This window comes from Balaenoptera ricei, chromosome 1, assembly GCF_028023285.1.
Source record: "Balaenoptera ricei isolate mBalRic1 chromosome 1, mBalRic1.hap2, whole genome shotgun sequence".
NCBI lineage: Eukaryota > Metazoa > Chordata > Mammalia > Artiodactyla > Balaenopteridae > Balaenoptera > Balaenoptera ricei.
In genome coordinates, this window is record NC_082639.1 from 53,360,521 (window position 1) to 53,377,500 (window position 16,980).

Genomic DNA, 16,980 nt, shown 5'->3' on the forward strand with positions numbered 1-16,980 from the left:
TCTAGGGAAAGCAGTTTGCCTTCTCTGGTCAATAAGCAGTTTTTAATAGCTGGACTCGAATGACATAATTTTTAAAAATATGACCAAATAAAATTTGCCACCCTCACATGAGATGCAGAGATAGACCCTAAATTGGCAACACAGGACATGGACCCCCTTAATGCTCTCTGCAGAATCACAGTAGAAAATAATTTGCAATAATTGCAAATTCCCAAGAGCTGAGAGCAGAGAAATGCAAGGAAACACTGAGACAGAATATCGAGAGGCAGCATTTTAATATATAAACGGTCAGGATAGGCCACAGTCTTGCTCCTGCACGTGTGGTGTGGCCCTGCAGTGTCAGCGTCCCCTGGGAACTGGTTAGAAATGTAGACTCTCCAGCTCCCTTCCCTCGCAGACTGCGTTCTAACAAGCTCTCCAGGTGATTTGTATGCACATCAAAGTTTGAGAAGCACTGGACTAGAACATTTATTAATGTGGGGTTCTGCTCTTAATATGTGCTTTGAGGTCAAAATAAACCCATTGAAAGCATTTTAGATCATTATTTGCTCCATTCTCTCTGAGCAACACCATCACACATCAATGTCCCGCTCTGGGACTTAGAGCCTTTCTCATGAATCACAAAGTTGTACTGAAGTTTGCTGTGCCATTTCAGCAGACAGTCTTTATGGATTACAAATTGGATTCCCAAACTTCCATCAGCTGTTCCTTGCCCAGCACCCCCAGGACGAAGGTTGTATGATGATTTCCATTTTTAGAGATGGTGAAATTGGGGCCCAGAGAGGTTCCATGACTCACCCAAGGGGCACCAAGCAAATTGATATCTGAGTCAAATGAGAACTCAAGCTTTTGAGTTACCAGTGTGAGGCTCACCCAGCTTTGATGTCTTTCCTTTTTATACAAGAGGGATTTTTTTGCATAAGAGATTTTTAAGAGAGAACAAATTCATAGATAAAGCCATGCACATGTGGGCCCCTGGGATTGTGGAAGTTTAAGAACTAACTTTCCAGTAGACAGATATGTCGGTGCAGAGCGGGCGCTGCCCAGCCCAGCTTCCACATTCCTGCTGCAGGCTGACAAGTTCTGCAGAGCTAGGAGCCTCAGAAATCTCAGAGCCACATGAGGGCTCATAGTCCGTTCGTAAGGGTGGAGGGGAAAGGAGCCAGGATTACCGTGAGTCCATGGGTACTGCTACAAAGGAAAAGTGGTGGCTTCTGGATGATAATAACCCATGCCAAGAAGTATGCTCACTCTGATTCATTTGTTTCTTTCACAGATTCAGAAGAGCTGACGTAACTGGACGCTGCCTAGATATATGTGGTGTGCTTCACTGGATTGGATAACTTCCTGATTAATTCCAATTTCCTAGAGCAAAGTAGAGCCACTTGGTGACTTGGAAATGGTCAAGACTGTATATCTGGCATTGATGCCCATGTGCTTCTTCCTACCTCGTCTGAGTTTCAGATTTCTCTGTCAATGCCAACTAAACAGAGGCCCCAGAGGGGTTTGTTCAGTTTCACCTGCCTGCATGGTGATTCTCCTAGGGTCCTCCAGAGAATGACTGCCAGGGAAGCTGCTTAAATCCCACCCCTTCCCCACCCCCTCCTCTCTAGACATGCATATTCAATGGGATATCTTCATATATAATTGATTAAAAAACAGAAAGATGGCGCACTTTAAAATTCCATGTGAAAAGTATTGCTTTGCTACTGTGCTCCTGCCTGCCTGCTCTCTGCACGGTGCTACAAAGGGTAGAGTCACGAGGAACTCGAGGCTGAAGATAGTCGGGATTTTTTAGCCAACACCAATGCACTCTGTACCTTGCACCCCTCTGCAGCCCGCAGTTTTGGGGCTTGGCCTAAGGCAAAAACTACAAAGCATCCTAATGAGCGGAATTATACAAGAGGAATGTATGTGCATATTTGACATAGTTTCTTCTCTTGCGGGGCGGCCCCCTGGCTATGACCCGTGCCCTCTCCAAGGGCGAGGGAGGAGTCCAGAGAAGGCCCCTTCTGTTCCCTGCTGCCAGCTCTTCCGCAGCCCCTACGGCCCCAGGGACCTGCCCTGCTTTGCGTGGGCCCGTAGCAGCCCTGCAATTTCCACATGGGCGGGCGATTTCAGAACGATGGACAAAGCTGTTCGGCCAGCCTACAGGGGAGAAAGAAAAGGAAAAACAAATTTTTATCCCATTTGCCTCCCACCGCAGAAAGGAAGGGTGAGTTGGGAGCAAGGGGTACGCATGGGACATAGAAGTCTATTCCAAGCATTCACAGAGGAGAGGAGGAAACTCGAATGGCATGAGGATCAGAGAAATGGGCCCCCTTCCACGGAAACATCATTCACTCCTGGGAAATCTGTGCCAATGAAAATAATGAAGTGTTGCTTGGTTTTTAACACTTTTTTTAAAAAATTGGAAAACAGAAGAATGAAAACAACTCTTCCATTATTCCATTACACAGACCTAAATGAGAGTTAGGATTTCGGTAAGTTTCCCTCCAGTCTTTTCTCCTGTGCAAATCTGTTGTTGGTTTTTAAATAGAGGAATGATAATGTATATCAATTCTGAATGTACTTTTATTTTTAACTCGCCATGATATGCTATAAGACTTTCCCTGCTCTTACATAGTCATCAGGACGTATAGACTTTTCTTACTGGCTGTATAATATTCCATTATTTACTGAACTCTTTTCCTTTTACTGGAGATTTAGGTTGTTTGCAAGTCTTCACCACCATAAACTTAGTGCAGAAAGCATCCTCCCATTCCTAACTATTTCCTAAGGACCAACTCTTTGAAGTGGGCTTGCAGCCCAGAAAGACACATGCATTTTTACTTCCTGATGCGTGATACCATGCTGCTTTTCTCACTATGGCTGCTGTGCAAGAAGCTGCCCATTCCGCTGTCTAAAGAAGCTGCAAGCAGAGTGGCTCTCAGCAGGCATCACCAACCATTCTCTACCCAGAGATGAGGGGAAGGGCCGCCACGATGCAGTGGACACTGAGCTCCGAGGGCTCAATCCCGAACCCAGAATTCTGAAATCTAAACAGCTCTGAAAACCACTTTTCTGGCAACTCATTTTGAGGGAAAACCTGAGGTTATCTCTGGTCCTTACTTAGTCCATTTAAGTATCAATACTTTTACATTTTGCTGTATAAATATGAATGGGTTTGACACATGGGGGCCACCCAAGACCCCACTAGAGTGTTCTCTGCTCTACTGCAGATGGGGGAAATTACTTTCTAAAATGTGGAAACTCCAAAGAAGCAGGTGGGACGTGTTCACGCTCAGCTAAAAACCCTTCAGTCTCTTCTCTGTGCTCCAGGATGGAGTCCAGCTGCCATCGGGGCTCCACACACACGTAAATAACTATAATGTACGGCCAAAGGCCAAACAAGCCAGCAAAGGAACAGAGTGAGCTCAAGGGACAGGATGACCACCCCGTGTATACGGGGGGAGGGCAGGGGGTGGGGAGAGGAAGGAAGTGGCATTTCAGCAGACAGGCTTCACAAAACAGGTGAAGTTCTTTCCCTGAAAAGGCCTCGTGATTCCTTGTACCCGCCTTTTACCCATCTTTGTAAGTTGGTATTTGTGGGGTTATTTGATAAATCTCAGTCTCCACAAGGTCAGACACTGGATCTGGCCTGCTCTGCTGGCCCAGCCCCTGGCCCCGTGCCTGCGGTCTGGTCAGCCCTCAATAAGCACTGTTGAAAGAGGGAATGCTGGAGGATAACAGAGGATTCATTTCAAGTTGATGAAGAACCTGAGCCACCTAAATCCTAATGAGTATGTTCTTAGATTGGCCAAGTCTGGAAGAAAGCAAAGATTTTCCACAGCAGATTCTTGTGAAAGCCCCACCGGAGGGGCCTGGGTTTATTTAGGCCTGTCCCCTGCTGCTCTTTGTCAACCCTGACGCTCCACGTCAACAAGGAGACAGTGTGATTAACGTTATTATGGGAAAGAGCCACAGGACCAGTCCCAGGGGACACGTGCACCTTTGAACAGGGCCCACCTGGAGAGGACAGCCTGCATCTGTGGGCTCTTCAACTACAGACGTGGAAAGCGGGGGCCCCATTCATTTCAGAAAGTGGGGCCAGAGAGACCACCTAGGGAGGGTGTGTCCCTGAGATGCCTCTGCCCGAGCCCTGGGAACAAGCCCACGGCACGCAGCTCTGGTGGACGCCAAGCACGGCAAGTCCCTGCTCGGCAGCACTGCAGGCCCAGAGAGCCCGAAGGGGTCAGGCAGCCAGCTCACCGTGTGTGTGTGTGTGTGTGTGTGTGTGTGTGTGTGTGTGTGTAGGTGAGCAAGGCATAGTCTATGCTTTCAAGAAGCTTTCACTTTGATGCATGCTTTGGAGTCACTGCCCAAACAAGTCCTTCAAAGGGTAACCCTTGGGGACCAGGGCTCAGGTCTCACCACCACCTCCTCGTCCTCGTCACTCTGGGGGTCCCAATAGGCTGGGTGACCGATTTCCCGAATTACCTTCTAAACGTGGGAGAAGGTGCCTTGCTGGCTGTTCTGGAGGTTCTGCATTTATAGCAACCTTTACGTGTTGGTAGGATGAAAGAAACCAATCTCAGGACATGATTTCCCTTGCGGTTTTCCAAGGGAGCGCCTAGGTCTCCATAGGAAAGTGAACGTTGAAACGAGATGGTGATCATGATACGGGCTGGACTCCACCCTTCAATGCAAAGCTGGAGGCACAGGGCTTGGTGCTTGCCAAGACCCAGTCAGCGGTCCCCATCTCCCACTGAAACTCTTCACCCAAGTCACCTTTGGGAAATTTGGGTGTGACTCCTGAGTCAACCCTGTCCCCAGCAGGCAGCAGGTGATTGGGCCGTGAGCAGGGTCTAGAAACTTCTGTGGGCCTGCCACCTGTATCGCTTGGGCACCCCTGTGCTCACTGGGCATCCCCTAACCCTCTCCACCTTCCCCTAAGACAGGCTTCCGCTGCCATCTCCGCTTTAGCTGCCTAGTTCCTTCTTCTCAGGCTGCCCCGAAGTGCAACCTGCCTGTCCTCAACCCCTGTCTGGCTCTTCCTGATCCAGCACTTGACTGGGACGGCATTTCATCCCACCTGGATTTCAGCACTCACCTACACCAGGGTTTCTCAGCTGAGGCACTACTGCCATGTTGGGCCAAATAACCTGTAATTCTTCACTGTTCCTGTACTTCGTAGGATGTTTAGCAGCTTCCCCGGCCTCTACCCACTAGATGCCAGGACTGCCCCCACACATACTTATTACAGATACAAATGTCTCCAGACACTGCTGAATCTCCCCTAGAGGCCAAATCACTCCCAAATGGGAGTACTTCTCCCTTTGGGCTCCAGCCTCCTCTGAATGGCTCCTCTACCTCCAGACCTTCATCCTCCCTACTCCCTCCAGACGCTTCCTGCAAATGCCCAGGTCCCTACTCATTCGTGCTGTGGCTGCTTCGTATTTGCTATCATGGGTCACCTATTCCCAACAATAACAGTTGCCATCAACTGAGTACCTCCTAGATGTCAAATAGGGGCTTTACAAACGCTACCGTATTTAGGTCTGGTCTATTACTATCCTCATTTACAGACGAGCATGCAGAGGCTCAGAGTGGTTAAGTGACCTGCCCAAAGGCACACAGTCACGGAGCCCTGTTTCAAACTCATGAGTGTTTAATTCTAAAGTCCATGCTTCTAACAATCACTCGATTTGTCCGAAGTTCAACAGAGGCCTACCTCCACCTACTGAAAGCAGCTACTGAGCTCTCTAATCTGGGGCAGGACACTCTCTCAGTCTCACTGCCTGATGACCCCCGCTAACCAGGGACTTGCAAAGCTCCTGCCCCCCGTCCCACAGGCCTGCCCTCTCAGGCCTCCCCTGGCCAACTGCACTGGTCACTCCTAAGAGGGCCCTGGGCCTTTTCCAGATTAAGGGGCCAGCTCCTTCTGCCCCAGGGTGACCCTGCAGGGAGCTCATTAACATAGAGCCTTTATCTGACTGTAACACATTTGGAAAAGGAGGCTCTTATTTCCAGAGCCCACCACTGTTCCCACAGGCATTTCAAGAGGGTCTGTGCTCTCTAATGATCACAGAAATGGCTTTGGGCAGAGCTGGAGTTCGTGGGACCTGAAGATACTGGGCCTGGGTGCCTGCTGCCTGGGTGTGGTACAAGGGACCCAGCAGCTTGAATCAGTGATGGAACAGTGGCAGGGCATTTTCAGATGTGGCCTGGTAAGAGGGGCTGTCCCTGGGCGGGGAGGGGGCTCTCTTTCCCCCCTCAGGCCTTTGTTCCTTTTGAAGTGTGGATGTTAAGAAAGTACAGAGAAGTCTGTTTAAAGTGTTAAATTATAGTGTCAGCATTAAGTCAGACCTGGGCTCGAATTCTTGCTTCAAGAATCAGCAGCTTGTGACCTTATGACAGCTATATAAACGCTCTAGGCCTCTGCTTCCTTATCAATACAAAATGGGGATGGCAGTATCTACCTCACTGGATTACTGAGAGGATTCGTGAGGTAATGCATGGAAAGAGTTAGTTCCTGTGAGTGCTCTTAGGACTTTGACGGAGCTGGTTCCACTAGCTGTGTGATCTTGGGTATGTTACTTAACCACACAGGGCCTCGGTTCCCCCAGGAGCAAATGGGTGGCATCAACAAAGTCAGCCTAATAGGATTGTTGTGGGATTTAAACTAGAGAGTCCGTGGTAACTGCTTGGTACAGTACCTGGCACCAAGCCAGCACATGATACAGGTTAGCTTTTATTACTATTGTTATCCCATCACTGTCACCACCACGACCACCACCATCATCACCATCATCGCCATCAACGCCATCACCTTACAAGAAGCATGTATCTGGCAATGCAACTTCAAGCAGGGTGGCTTGATGAAATGGGCCACTCCGTAAGGTAGGTCACTGTCCAAGAGTGGACACAATGTGTACTTGGTTCCTTCATCCAGCCTCTGGGAGCCCCATGGACAGCATAGCTTCCCTACTCAAGCTGCTGCCTCAAAAGCCCACGTGCTGTTGTTGCCATGACCAGATGTGGTTCAGGGCCAAGACCAGGCCTGAGCACAATCCCTCAGAATGGTGTGAAAGCCTAGGGTTTGGGGTTTCTCAGCTCCAAGTCTCGCAGCATTTACATGGGTCATCTCATCTAAATCCAACAACAGCCTTCGGAGGTCAATTCTGTTCCTACTGCCATGTGGTTCCTTGAATTTTGCTGGCTGGCAAGGTACTTTTCAGGAAGGGAAGTGAAACACCCACTTGTGAATCGCCTAGAAGTCTCACCTTGTCAGTCAGGCTGCTGTCACAGGCCGGGTGTGCCAGGAGCAGCCGGACCATGTCGACGTTGCCATGGCGACAGGCCAGCATGAGGGCTGACGATCCATCATGGTCCTGCAGGTTGACATCTGCCTGGCAGCTCAGTAGCGCTTGGACCATGTCCTCCCTGTCGTGGCTGACTCCCAGCATCAGCGCAGTCTGGCCTCCCTGCACACAGACAGCAGGGCTGTGGTGAGGCTGGGGCTGATGGGGAGGACCCCCTCCGCAGCCTGGGTGTAATCAGGAGAGACTTCTCTGGAAAATGACAGTTGACCTGAATCTCTGTGGTAAGGGACACATCCTCCTCGGCCTGGTAAACTTCTACTCCTCTTCCAAGACGCTAGTCAAATGCTGCATCCTCTCTAAAGCCCTCTACTAACACCCCAGGCACAGGGTTCATAACACAGCATTTACCACTTGGCATTTCAACCTGTCAACCTCTCTTTCTCATAGACTGTGACATCTTTGATGGCAGGAACTAAGTCTTTTTCATCTCTGTCTCGCCAGTGCCTAGCACCAAGTACATGCTGGTAAGTGCTGAATGATGGAATAAACGAAGGGTTGAATACTTCAGGACCATGGTTTCTGACTCTCTGCTCCAGCCTAACTTCCTACAGGAAGTCTTGGGCTGCTCTGAACACCTCTGGTATTTTCAGCTGAATGATACCCAGAACCCTCTTTTCTCAAGAAGCTCTCTGTTTACATGGTCCTGTGGTCATTTCTAATCCATAGCCATTGACAACAATCTTTCACATCCCTGTAATCATCAATGTACATGGCAATGGATTAGAGTCAGAAAGTAAGACCAAGCTCTGGTTCTGCTGTTTCCTGGTGCGTGACCCTGGCCACGTCACTTCGTGTCCCTGAACCTTGGTCTTTCTTTCTTAAAAATTAAAATAATTATGATCCATCCTCTATACCTCACAGCGCTTTTGTGAAAATCAAATGAGATAAAGGGCATAAATATAAAAATGTGTGGCAGTAACTTTTCTGATTACAAATTGATCATCATTTTTCCTGAATTTTCCTGTATATACATAGTCCTCTTATACGACTTGATTATATACTTTGCCCTCGTGGTTCTTTCTCTCCTGGGTTCCAGGCAGGTCAGGCGTGTCTCTCTGACTGTCGGGCTTTGTAAGGATGTGAGAATAGGTAAGGACTGGTTTCTTTCCTCTCAGATCCCCTGTGGCTCTGACCACAGTGTCTTACACGTAAGATATGTTGGCTGATGTGTTCACTGATTAAAGCTCCAATCTGCAGTCACTGATGGATTATGCTTCCCTGCCCGCAAGGCTGGGGCTTAGAGAAAAAAAGGGGGTTGCAATCAGAAAAATCCTGGCTTTGCCGCATTCTGTACTTATGTGAATCTGGACAAGTTAACCTCTTGGTGACTCCTCCTGATCTGGTAAAGCAGGAATGCTTAACGATATTACCTGCCTTCTGGGGCTGGTGTGAGGCCTGAGCGCGGCACAGATGCTGTGTACACTTTAGCTATTATTGGATTTATGAGCATTAGAGATGATGTCTGACCATCGCCTGGGACGTGCGAATGTATCGTTAGGTGTCCTGGTTCCCCATTTCTCTGGAACCCAGACAGATCTTTCCAGAGACGCTTGTTTGCTCTTTGGTTTGCTTATGCTCAGCCCTGAGGTAATGCTTGTTTACTGTACTAACCAGACCGTAGGTTTCCCTCCAGACCCCTCTCTTCGAGCGGTATTAAAGCCAGATGACATATGCAGATGTCTTCCTGTCTGCCCCCTGCCTGACTTGGGGCCCCCTCCCTCCTGGTCTGGTTCCATACAATTTAATTCAACAACCATTTACAGAGCACTGCTATGGCCCGGTGCAGCGCTGACCCTGGAGATACAGAGAGAAATAAGTAGTTTAGCCCAGGAGACTCTTGGCCTCCCAGCTCACTCCTATTTAACCTGGTACCTGCAGCTCCCCTCATACGTAAAGCCCCCAGAGGGTGCTGAAGGGTGCAGCTGCACTATGAATTCCCATCCCTCTTTTGGTGACCTGGGATGGGTCCCTTACTCTCCTAGAGCATTGGTTTCTCCTCTATAAGAAGGGCACTGATTTTGATCATTAGTGAGCATTCCCCCTTCAAGAGAACCAATTTAGAAAAAAAAGATTTGATATGTTTATGGAAAACATATTATTTAAAATGAAAACAGCTTTACTGAGTCCTATGGAGTAGGTGGGTGAAGATACTTTGAAAACTAGAGAGTAAGCTACAAATGTCTGTTTCTTGCCACCAATAGAATTGCTAGTATGTGACGTGTGCAAAGAGACTTTGTCATCAGGTTAGGCTACTGTCTGCAATCACTTTGGGGTCGGGATGGTGAGCAGATTTAAATAGGTCGTTGGGAGACAATTTATGGGTCTCTTGGCTTTCTGCATATTTCGTGAGTCAGGCAATATCTGACCTTTTGTTCTAGACTACCTTTTTAAGGATGAATGTACAATGAACAGCGTTGGAACTTAAAGACAGTGTCCCCTCCAGAACAGAGGGCAGACACGCTTACTATCCAGTATGAAAGATTCAGGTTCCCTAAGCTCAGGGTTCCTCTCCAGTAACACAATCCACTCTGTGTGCAGGGATCTGGCCCTCCTCGCACCGCCCTGTGGGAAGTGGGAATTGGGACTTGGGGAACTGGTATAAATACCAATGCTCTGACTACTGTTACTGCTGTGAGTAACACACTGTCCTTTGTCTCTTGCACAAGAGTCCTGGGTCATCTGCCAGCATCCATGACACTTGTTAGCTTTAAGGTAGAGTTAAATCTCAGACCCTTTACAGTTCTTGAGAGTTAGGCTACACTGATGATCACTCTAGGGGGAAATGGAGAGTGGAATGCACTCTACTTGTTCTTCTATTGGTCAAAGATGGATAAGTGGCCTTTCGAGGAATACCCACTGTTCCATATGGAGCTTTGTCTACTGGCTAAGAGCCACACCCTTACTCTGTGTTCTCTAGTAGAAGGGCCCAGAAGCTGAACGGAGACATCCCAACCCTCTGAACTGCTTTGCAATTTATGATCGAGGTGGATCTCCTGCAGGGGCTTTCTACACAACTAGCGAACGCCTTCTCAAGGTGCTAACTGTGGGAGCATTCAGTTTGAGGAGTCAGACCCAGACGGAATTTACCCAGTTTCAGACGGGGACATAGATTACAAGCTCATGACCTCTGTCCCAGCCTGTCTGGGCCTCAGGAGGCTCTGAGGAAACTGAATGTCCAGTCTTTGGACAGATGCCATTTGGAGGGCCCAGACTTCTCGGGTTAAAAACTCTACATGGATCTGCATGGAGTTTCTCACCCCGGTGGCAGGATAAAACTGGGAGGTGCCCGTGTTCATTAAAGAGGAGATCATGTTCACACCTCCTACCTGAGCAGCTTGGATGTTCACATTTCCTTCTCGTAAGAGCTTCCAGACCACAGCCATGTCTTCATCGGTCTCTGCAGAAGCCAGGGGAGTGATCATCACGGCGGTGTAGCCAGCTTTGTTCTGATGGTCCACGTTGCAGACGCCTGCAAGAGAAACACCGAAGCTGGAACAGCTCCCGAGAGGCTGGAAGCCAGGCTTTAGCCTGTTCAACAGGATGCTGCCTGCTGGTTAAAGGGCCACAGAATAGAGCAATCCTTTCCCAGTGGTGGAATCTATGTTCTACATTTTTAGCAGCCTTTAACAGTGGCCACTTTTCTTTACAAGTTTTCTGAGGATACCCAGCAAGAAAGGTCCACATGAGAGTCAGAGGTGGCCAAGGGGGCCAATGACCTTGACTTTATTTCCTAAAGTGGAGGACAAACATTATTCCTATTCTACAGATGAGGACTCTGAAAGTCAGTGAAGCTATATCAACTGCCCAAGTGAAGGAGAAGTGAGACCAGGACTCAGGTCTATCCGGCGCTAGAGCCCATCACTCACATGGCCTCACGTCACCCACAGGTGTGTATTTCAGGTCTGGTTCTATGTCTATGTGTAACTCTTAAGCAGCTGGCTATGGTTGTAGGTCTTTTCCAAAGGCTAGTGATATCTTGTGCAATGGACCAGGGGACATGAAAAACACCCCAGGATAAACATGGGAAATCTTCCGGGAATAACCATTTTCATTTGAAAAGCAGAGCGGAAAATAAAACACTCCACAAATTTTTATATTAAAGCAATTAAGAATATACATTTCACAATAGAATGAAAAACTGGCATATTTTTAAGATGAAGTATTAAATGAGAACTCAAAAGAAATTTCTGCTTTGTAACCCTGGGGATATGCATTCATATCCGTTCCCACCAAAGGAGACGTAGGAGATCTTCAGCCTGTTATCTGTTGTCTGAAGGCTCCCACTTCATAAGGGCGGTACAGTGTGGAAAACCAAATCTTCCCTGTACTGTTGGTCATGCAAAAAATCTACATGTCTCTTTGGGACAATAATAAAGCTATCTCAGTAAGGCAAGTCTGAGATTTTCTTAGCATTTCTTCTGTAAAATGGGGATAATAACAGGATCTATAAGGTTACTGTGAAAGTTAATGAGTCAATGTATTAAAAGCACTTAGAACAGCTCCTAGCACATAATAAACACTCAATAAGTGTTAGCTGTTATTACTATTATTGTCCAGAATGGTATTCTTGTCTTTACATCCTTGCTACTTGCTCTTGAAGACTTAGAGCTTCATTGTAACAAATCTGGTTTACGACAAAATGTCAGGGTTACTTATAAGTTCTGTGCAGGGGGAAAAAAAAACAACATTTGCTTGACATTCCCTCCACTCCACCCCAAACAATTTTTCAGAAATGTGTCATAGTGGACGAGGATGCCAATGGATACAGTTGGGCTCATGTATCTGCAGTTTCCTCCCTGAAGCCTCTCTGGCCACTGTCATGACAAGCTGGGCTATGAAAGCCGAATAATAACTCTATGCATCGCCTCACAACTCTGTTCTGATAAAGACGGGAATATCTGCGTTGCCACGTTAATGACTTTAAAATTTTTACCCCGTGACTATTTTATGTTTGCTTTTAAGATGCATAAATGAGCCTCAGGTTACGATTCTCTATACTCTCTTCAGAAACGTGACCTATAACTCAGTAGAGTGAGAACTAACTCCTACCCAGGGGCTCTGAAAAGGGGCTGAGGACCCCTGGCTTTCACAGCAGATGTTTCTGAGCAGCTCCAGGGAGCAAACCAACCTCCCCAGAGGCGAGGAGAAGGCTCTCGACTGAACAACCTCCAACTCGGCCAGCTTCCTCTTCTGCAGAGGCGTCCTGGCGAAATAGAGGACAGATCACAACGGACTAAAGGGTTGGAGGTGCACCCATGGCTTTATTCTCAATAATGATGAGTCACTTCTGTGCAGCCCTTTACAGTTTGTAATGTGCTTTCCAGATGCTTCACAAATGGCTGGGAAGGGAGCCCAGTTTGGAGTGGGACACATCTGCCCTCCTCAACACCCCTACTACAGTGAGGGAAAGGAATGGCACTTTCAGACCGTCTTACCAGCCCCCTTCATTCTTTATGCTTGCAGCTGTTGTGCTATTTCAGCATGTTAAAGGGAAAAGCTTCCAAACCACTTTAGGGTTGATGAGTATTGACTGGATCTTGGACAACATCAGCAGAAATTTATAATAACCAAATCAAAGGTTGTCTGTTCTCCAGCCTGGCCTGGCCCAACCAGAGGACTTCTAACAGGCTGCAAGCCTGTGAGCTCCTTAGAGATGAAGGTGCTACGTTATGAATCTTTAGAGTTTTTGTGCACATAATAGGTGTGCCTAAGGTCTCACAGTGTCCCTGGAACCTAGCTTCGGGTAGTAGAAAAAAACCCAGGTTGGGAGGGTGACAGATCATGGTTAGAATTCTGGCTTAGCTACCTACTGGCTCTGTGACCTTGACCACATAACTTGACCTCTCTGAGCCTCAGTTGTCTCACTTGGAAAATGCATTAAATATCTGCTTCACAATCCCCGCAAGGACTGCATATGGTAGTATTGCACTGTGTCTGGGTTGGGGAAGGCACTCAATAAACAGTAGGTGGTGTTGTTATTCACGTTCTATAATGAAAGGCCCTAACACTGAATACAGTAAATGCAACCCAGAGGCATGCTCCTTTAATTATGTGCCTTTCTCAACTGAGTTACCATTTTTAGGGTATCCATGAATCCCTGAAGAATGTTAGAATTGTAACTTCGTCTTCCTCTGATGATGCAGAAAGAACTTTAGGCTGTCATTATGTACATCACCTTTCCATGCAGGTAAAGAGCCTCAAGGCTGCTTAATGGACTTTTGGAGAATGAAAGTTTACTGGAATTTAACCTAGCTCCCAGGAATCATCCATCCACTCGTTCATCTAACAAATATTTTCACTCGACACCCACCATGAGCCAGGAACTGGTCTAGGTGCTGGGGATACTGAATGGAAGGAGACAGACAAGAGCCTCCCTCAGGTTAACTGAGTTCTGTTAGACTCAGATAGAAGTGACAAGCAAAGATCACGTGAAGAAAGAAACTGGGTGTACTGCTAGAGAGAGATGGGGCAGCCGCTTTAGATGTATCACCAAGAAGCCTTCTGCGGTGACATTTGAGCTGTAACTTGAATGATGAGAAGAAGCCAGTCATGAGAATAGTTTCAGGGAAAAGGGTCCAGATGGAAAGAAAATGCAAAAGTCCTAAGGAGGGAATGAGCGTGGTGAGTTTGAGGCCCACACGTGGCTGGAGTGAAGGGAAGGAGGGTGCATGGTGGTGGCAGAGAGAGCAAAGGCAGGCAGGACCAGGCCATCTGGGATTCCTGAAGGCCAAGAGCAAGGGGAAGCCGTGGGAGGGATTTAAGCGGGGGGCGGAGGACAAGATACAAATTGGGGGGGAGCTGTTGGATCCAAAATTCAGACTTCCTGATGCCTGTTTAAACTCCCCCTCCAGCTTCCTAAGTAAGGGTGTACAATTCTAGCATGTGCCTAATTCCTGGTTGCCACGGTATCGACTTCAAATCCCAGCAACACACTTAGTCATTGCATGATCTAGAGCAAGTATGTTGACTTTTTGGAGTGTCACTTTCATCACCTATAAAACAGGAATAATCGTCCTAATAACAGGATCGTTATGACGATTAAATGACATCTCAGGTGCCAGGTGCTTAGCAGAGGGCCTAATCCGTGTAGATCATTTGCGGTTTTTTTTTTTTTTTTTAAATTTATTTATTTATTTATTTATGGCAGTGTTGGGTCTTCGTTTCTGTGCGAGGGCTTTCTCTAGTTGCAGCAAGTGGGGGCTACTCTTCATCGCAGTGCGCGGGCCTCTCACTACGGCGGCCTCTCTCGTTGCGGAGCACAGGCTCCAGACGCGCAGGCTCAGTAGTTGTGGCTCACGGGCCTCGTTGCTCCGCGGCATATGGGATCTTCCCAGACCAGGGCTTGAACCCGTGTCCCCTGCATTGGCAGGCAGGTTCTCAACCACAGCGCCACCAGGGAAGCCCCATTTGCGGTTTTATACCTCTTGTAGGTACCCTCCTAGATATCCCTCATACAGACTTCCTAAGCTCACAGATGACATTCGACTGGGACCCACACACCTTCAGTCAGTCCCATCCCCCGCCTGTCCACACAGTCGCTCCTAGGCTGCTTGATGTTGTCACACGCTCTGCAGAAACTCCACTATAAGCCCTGTGGTGTCGTCTCAGCAGACGTAGAGTTCTTTGTTTGACTATTAACCACTCTTTCCAGCTCCTAAGATGATCAAGGCCATTTGCAATGATTCTCCACCAGAGGGAAGAGTCTTCCCTTCCTCCAGACTTCCAACAATTAAGAACCTAATGCTCACTTCCCTTCTCTCCTCCTCAAATCCCTCTGGACCTTCACCCACCCTCCCTTCCTTTTGCTTCCATCTCAGAGGAGTAAATATCCCAGCAGCTTGCCTATGCTGACCTCGTCTGCCTCTGCTGTGGATTCCAGGTTTTTCTAGCTCCTCGAAAACCTTGCTCTTCTCTCCTTTGTATCTTTAATCTCTCTCTCTCTCTTTCTTTGTCTCTCTCTGTCTGCCCCTTTCTCTCTCTGTGTCTCTCTCTCTCTCGGATTCTTCTTCTCGGCCAACAAACATATTCAGGTCTCCTCCATCTCCATTCACTCAAAAATAACTCTCCCCATCCTCTCCTGCTTCCTCCAGCTATTGTGCTACATCACTGCCTTCCCTAGCCCATGAACGTCACTCCTTTCACTTCTGCAATCTGGTTTCCTCCCAACAGGCCCCTGAAACAACTGTTTCCAAAGTCACCAGTGACCCCTTCCCAAATCTGCCAACCAACCCCAGGTATCATCCTTCAGGGACACTACAGTACAGTATTTGACCCAGCGGACAATCTTCTTTCTTCCTGACATTTTCTTCTTCAATGGCCTGGGACTTTTCTCTGTCTGCCAGAACCTACCCGCTGCAGTGCACATTTCCTGCTCTCTAAACAGGGTATTATCTCACTTCTTTGGAGCCCTGAAATCACATTCTGCACCTCTCTCTGGTGAGCCATCATCCTGCTCCATCCTGACTGTCAGGCTGTAAGCTCCTGGGAAGAAGAGGCTCACACCTAGCTCACCTTTGCATCTCTGATGGTAGTCAGTATGGACCTCATACACAGTTCACAAATATCTGATGAACGGTGAATGAATCAAATTGAGTCAAACTGATCAAATGGAGCCATGACTTTTGTTACAAAGTACTGATGAAGATGGAAAATGTGACCTTTCCTAGAGGCAGTGTGGTATAGCTCTGGAGCTGGACAAACTGAATACTTAGTGTGACTCTACCACTTACCAGCATTGTGACCTGAGCAAGTTTTATAACTCTCTCAGCCTCAGTTTCCTCAACGGTAACATGAGAACAATAATACCTACATCACAAGAGTGTTGTGAAGAATAAATGACATAATAAAGGAAAAAATGGTCTAGCCCAGCTCCTAGAACACAGGAGGAACTCAGAACAGTGAAGAATCTCCTCGCTGGAAAGAAGTGGGAACAAGAACTGCCCGTCACAGAGGGACCCAGGCTGCAAAGATGCAGCCATTTCTGACCTGTTTCCAGCAGCAGCCTCACGATGGAGAAGCTGGAGTGGGATACGCTGTAGTGAAGAGCTGTGTTGCCATTGCCATCAGCCAGGTTGACAAGCAGCTTTAGCAAGCGTGGGGAGTGAGGCTGGACCCCGCGGAGGTAGGTGGCCACCACAGCAGGGCTGGATGACTTCCGGCTGGAGACCCGGAACCACTCTTGACTGATGGTATTTAAGCTCTGCTTCTGAAAGATCAACAGATTCCAGTTCCAGGAGGTTACCTACCCGGGTGCTCCAGCAGGGGTGTTAATTTCCACTAGGAAAGGTCAGCTTAGGATGCTTCCACTTCTATCCCTTCAGCTCCCTCCAAATGTCCATGTGATTTACTCCTAGAGGGCTCAGAGCTAGTGGGGTCCCCATGCAGCAGCACACTTTGAACCCGTGGGATCGGTCCCCCATATGAGGTAGACAGGAGGATTGGGAGAGCAACACAATAGCCAGTGACACAGCACATTACTCGGGGACAGTTTGAGTCTACTGTACATTTCGATCACATCCCCCATATGCACAGGATAACCATGACCCCCTCTTTCATGCGTCTATGTAACCCTAGCCCAGACTCCACCAGGGCATGTGCATGTTTTTAACAGGCACAG

General features: G+C 48.0%; 1 protein-coding gene across 3 annotated transcripts in view; it reads right to left on the reverse strand.

Moving 5' to 3' along the window:
* Nucleotides 1-258: 258 nt before the first annotated feature.
* KANK4 (KN motif and ankyrin repeat domains 4) overlaps nucleotides 259-16,980 on the reverse strand; it is a 68,021-nt gene continuing 51,299 nt past the window's right edge. For all 3 annotated transcript variants that reach the window (XM_059923843.1, XM_059923837.1, XM_059923841.1), the window contains 4 exons: nucleotides 16,350-16,569; nucleotides 10,691-10,833; nucleotides 7,266-7,466; nucleotides 259-2,148 (listed from right to left, as the gene is read on the reverse strand). In XM_059923843.1, coding sequence (XP_059779826.1) covers nucleotides 2,044-2,148; nucleotides 7,266-7,466; nucleotides 10,691-10,833; nucleotides 16,350-16,569 — 669 coding nt within the window. In that variant the 3' untranslated portion in view covers nucleotides 259-2,043. The remainder of the gene's footprint in view (nucleotides 2,149-7,265; nucleotides 7,467-10,690; nucleotides 10,834-16,349; nucleotides 16,570-16,980) is intronic.